Genomic DNA, 5,139 nt, shown 5'->3' on the forward strand with positions numbered 1-5,139 from the left:
GTCCATCCATCCATCCATCCATCCATCCATCCATCCATCCATCCATACATACATACATACATCCATCCATCCATCCATCCATCCATCCATCCATCCATACATACATACATACATACATACATACATACATACATACATCCAACCATCTGTCCATCCATTCATCCATACATCCAACCATACATCCATCCATCCAACTAACCATCTATCCATCATCCATCCAACCAACCATCCTCCATCCATCCATCCATCCATCCATCCATCCATCCATCCAGCTGTCCAACCAACCAACCATCCATACATCCATCCATACATCCAACCATCTAGCTGTCCAACCAACCAACCATCCATACATCATCCGTACATCCAACCATCCATCCAACCTTACATCCATCCATCCATCTGTCCAACCACCCACCCAACCAACCAACCAACCAACCATACATACATCCAACCAACCATCCATCCATCCATGCATCCAAACATCCATCCATTTGTCCATCCATCCATCCAACCATCCATCCATACAGCCAACCATCCATCCAACCATCCATACATCCATCCATCCAACCATCCATTCATCCATCTGTCCATCCATCCAACAGATCATCAATCAATCCATCATCTTTCTCTTGTTCCACCTCTTCTAGGACGACCACAATGTGTTCCCATTTTAAATAAATAAATATTTTTGATAAAATAGTTTGGATAAGACCTAAAACTTTCCACATGTGGATCTTGTTGAACCAACTCTGTGGCTCCTGAAGATATTGGTTCCAAATCTAAGGGGGGTGAATACATACGCACTCACCATTTTTCTGTTTAATATGTTTTTAGAATGATTTAAATTAAGTCTTTCCTTTAGTAGCCGTCATTATGTTGAGTTTTATTGTGTAGGACCATCAGTTCTTATCAAATGAAAAACTAAATTCCAGATCATGAGTCAACCAACCAGAGGGAGGGCTGAATACTTTTGCAACCCGCTGTACGTGCAGCCCAACATGGATGGTTAACGTGTTCGCTAACATGTGACAGTGGGTCTGTGCGTGAGCCCACCTTGGTCTCGCGCTCCTCCAGCAGTGTCTCCAGCCTCTTCTGGGCGGCTCGGCCCTCGTGGTCGTCGCTGACGATCAGGATGATGTGGTTCCACCTGAACTCCCTCATCAGGTCGAACCACACCTGGGCCTGGTGGGAGTACGGCGGGACCGTCCTCAGGAAGGACAGGTGGATGCTCTGAGGGAGAGGAGGAGGAGGAAGTCAGCACCAGCTGATCGGACCAGACGTCCCCTCAGTGGGTGGGGGGGGGGGGCTGGGATTGGCTGAAACTAGAAGGTGAGTCTGAAGTTTGATGGGAGGAGTTAAATATATCTGAGATGATCAAACGCACGATGACTTCACACGAGAGCCAAAATGTGAATATTTTATTCCTTCGGAGCAAACTGGAGGAGAACTGGAGCGTTGTTGACTGGAGGAGCTGGGATATTCTGGGACGAAGACGCTCCAAATGTTTTCATCAATATTGTAAACCTGAGAGGCTCAGAGAGGTTTCCTGTTCAGGCTGCAGGCGACACGGAGAACATTCTGAGTCCAGGAGGAAGAAAAACCTCTTTCAGGTCTCAGGTTTCACATATCAGGACCTGATAAAACTGATCTATCAGGTTCTGAAACGGTTCAGATCTGACACGAAGTCAAACGGAGTCCACCGTCTCAAAACTGGTCCCAGCAGATTTAGAAGCCTCCTGTAGGCCTTTAGCAGTCTCATGGTTTTAGAGGGATTTTGGAGCACTCTTCCTGGTTTCCCCTCAGCTCTCTGGAGGTCCCACCACAGGGTTTCAGTCGGGTTCTGGACTCTGACTGGACCATTTAATTGAAGCGGGACGTGTGTCAAAAGAGTCACAGTAAAACAAAAGCCTACAGAAGAAATGCTGACTCAGTGTTCACGTTGTTCTAAAACATCGAGTCATCATCGGCATAAAACAGAATTCGGCTTTGCAGAAAAACTAAAAAGAAAACAACTTTTTCAAAATGAAATTCTGTCAAACTTCAAATGAAATCCAGTTTTCTGCAGGTTCTGCTCATGTTTTCACTAAATGTTTTTACTAGCTACAAATATTCGGACAGTAAACTTTTGGTGCTAAAAAAATGCTAAAAGTGCTAAATAAAACTGACGGGTGATAAAAAAATGAAACATTGGTAAAAACATCTCTGTGTAAGGTTCGTTCTTTGGTTTTTCAGTTTCAAAATAAAATGAGAAAAAATAATGAGGTGGAATTTTTCAGTTTTCCTGTTTTAAAACAAAATAAAAAGAATGACAATTTAAAAAAATGCTTCATTTTTTTTTCATTTTAGTATGGTGGCCCAGAAGTGTCACGTCCTGCGGCTTTTGTATTTGTGTTGCGGCGTTTGTATTTGTGTTGCGGCGTTTGTATTTGTGTTGCGGCTTTGTATTTGTGTTGCGGCTTTTGTATTTGTGTTGCAGCTTTGTATTTGTGTTGCAGCTTTTGTATTTGTGTTGTGGCTTTTGTATTTGTGTTGCGACTTTTATATTTGTGTTGCGGCTTTTGCATTTGTGTTGTGGCTTTTGTATTTGTGTTATGACTTTTGTATTTGTGTTGCGGCTTTTGTATTTGTGTTGCGGCTTTTGTATTTGTTTTGCGGCTTTTGTATTTGTTTTGCGGCTTTTGTATTTGTGTTGCAACTCTTGTATTTGTGTTGCGGCTTTTGTATTATTGTTGCAGCTTTTGTATTTGTGTTGCAGCTTTTGTATTTGTGTTGCAGCTTTTGTTTTTGTGTTGCAAATTTTGTATTTGTGTTGCGGTTTTTTGTATTTGTGTTGTGACTTTTATATTTGTGTTGCGGCTTTTGCATTTGTGTTGTGGCTTTTGTATTTGTGTTACGACTTTTGTATTTGTGTTGCGGCTTTTGTATTTGTGTTGCGGCTTTTGTATTTGTGTTGCGACTTTTGCATTTGTGTTGCGACTTTTGNCTTTTGTATTTGTGTTGCGACTTTTGCATTTGTGTTGCGACTTTTGCATTTGTGTTACAACTTTTGTATTTGTGTTACAACTTTTGTATTTGTGTTGTGTCTTTTGAATTTGACATGACACGCCTGGGCCACCGTATTTTAATGATTAAAGTAAAAACAAGCTTTTAGACCTCCTGGTAGAACTGAGAATCATGGCACGTTGTTTTCACTTCTCACCAGGGTCCTGTTTGATTTAAAGGGGTCAGTGATGGTTTTAATTTTCCAAGTTGTGCAGAGTCAGGTCTGAGAGCAGCCACTGCCAAGATCTTTAGGAGTGTTTTGTTTTTATAAAAGTTCTTTCAGCCACTCTAAACTCTTCTTCTTTGACAACTTTCTTCATTTCCACTATCACTATATGTTGAAACAACCACTTTTTTTTCAGATTTAGATACTGAAGCAAAAATCAAACACTGGATTTTTAATTAGTTTGATTTTACATTTAGAAAAGAAAAAAACAACAACAACAAAAATTAACACATTTGTTTTCTTTTGGCAATTTTGTTTTGAAACCGAAACACCAAAGAAGGAAACGAGAACCGAGGACCGAGCCCTGATGAACACCAAACTGCCTCCGAGCAGTACAGACCCGAGGGTCCGGCTGACCTTGTCCGAGTAGATGGACATGCGCGTTGTCAGGCCGACCACAGGAATCCTGTAGAACCCGGCCGTGTAGGAGACGGGTGTGGGGGTCAGGTGGTCATTGGACTGCGGGGGATGACTGACCAGGATGGCGTAGACCTGCAGAAGAAGAAGAAGAAGAAGAAGAAGAAGAAGAAGAAGAAGAAGAAGAAGAAGAAGAAGAGCACCATGCAGTAAAATCATTATGACTCGTTGCCAAAATCATGATGTGAACAATGTTTTCATTAATTGTCTTTTAGCAAAATATCTCCTAAACAACTGCAAAGAATTAAATGAAGTCAGTTCACGTTAAGATGGCCGCCTCAGCCAACTGATTTTATAAAAAATGTCTTTTATTCATTAAACTTTGAGGAACTGAGCTGAAGTTTAGTGTGGTAGTAGCTGAGAGTTCTGCCCAACACAGACTCTGAGGTCTGACAGGAAGTCCTGGTTTATTTGATCTGATTTTGTTTTAGTTCGTTCTGTGTTAAATGTTAAGAGTTTGGGACGTTCAGAGGACCTGAAATGATTTGTAAAAACGTGAATCTTTCATGAAGCTGATTAGAAAAAGATGAAGACAAAGAGCAGAGAGGAAAGTGACAGAATGAGTTCACGTGTTTCACCGGAGCTGAAATCCTGTCGCTTCCTGAAGGGAAATTTTAAAAAAAAATGTGTTTGAGGCTTTTAATCTCAGCTGCAGCGTCCCGACTGCTCCCAGGACGGAGACAAAGACAGGTACTAAAATGTCCCGCTGAGACGTCAAACTCAGGCTTTTCACACAGAAGGAGCAGGCTCGGGGTCTCCTCCTGAGACCCTGTCACTAAAATAACACTGGTTCTGTGGGTTTTCAGCACCGGTCCAAACTGTGACCCGTCAGAGGACCAGCAGGACCACCTGAGGTCAGACTACCAGACCAACGAGCCGCCTGGAGCAGAAACCAGGCCAACATGGCGGCTCTGTGCTGCAGAGATGAACGCCAGATTAACGTCCCCTCCATCTCTGCTCACATGTAATCCCACCGTCCTCCCAGAGGACAGATTAAAGACGCTGCAGCTGCTTCTGTCCTGCAGGTTTTACATCCAACAAGCTTCAGATGGTCCCTCTGAGCCGGGCAGGTCCAGGTCCAGGTCCAGGTCCAGGTTTCAAGCTCACTCCTGAAACTCTGTCCCAGCACCAAGACGTCCAAAGACACACAGAGACAAACGATGTAACCACTCTCATCTCAGTCAACACAACGTGCATGTTTTTGGAGAAAACCCACATCTGCACAGGGAGAACATGTAAACTCAGGAGAACCTGCGAGCCTCATGCTGTGAGGCAGCAGCTCTACCCGCTGCTCCACCGGGACATCTAGATTAAAATATTCAGAAATAAAAGTGAAAAAAACTAATAAATTTGTTTAATCTTGAAAATAAAGTTTTAACTTTAAAAAAGTAAAAAAAAAAAAACATCTGAACTTTAAAATGGATCAAAAAGTATTTTTATATCTGTTTATTAAA

General features: G+C 42.3%; 1 protein-coding gene across 1 annotated transcript in view; it reads right to left on the reverse strand.

Moving 5' to 3' along the window:
- The window catches only part of grin1b (glutamate receptor, ionotropic, N-methyl D-aspartate 1b), a gene marked incomplete in the record, with an annotated part of 49,395 nt that overhangs the window by 38,640 nt on the left and 5,616 nt on the right, over positions 1-5,139 (reverse strand). The window contains 2 exon segments of the mRNA XM_014022811.1: positions 1,054-1,230; positions 3,626-3,760. Coding sequence (XP_013878265.1) covers positions 1,054-1,230; positions 3,626-3,760 — 312 coding nt within the window.

Source organism: Austrofundulus limnaeus, unplaced genomic scaffold, assembly GCF_001266775.1.
Source record: "Austrofundulus limnaeus strain Quisiro unplaced genomic scaffold, Austrofundulus_limnaeus-1.0 Scaffold343, whole genome shotgun sequence".
NCBI classification, from domain to species: Eukaryota; Metazoa; Chordata; class Actinopteri; order Cyprinodontiformes; family Rivulidae; genus Austrofundulus; species Austrofundulus limnaeus.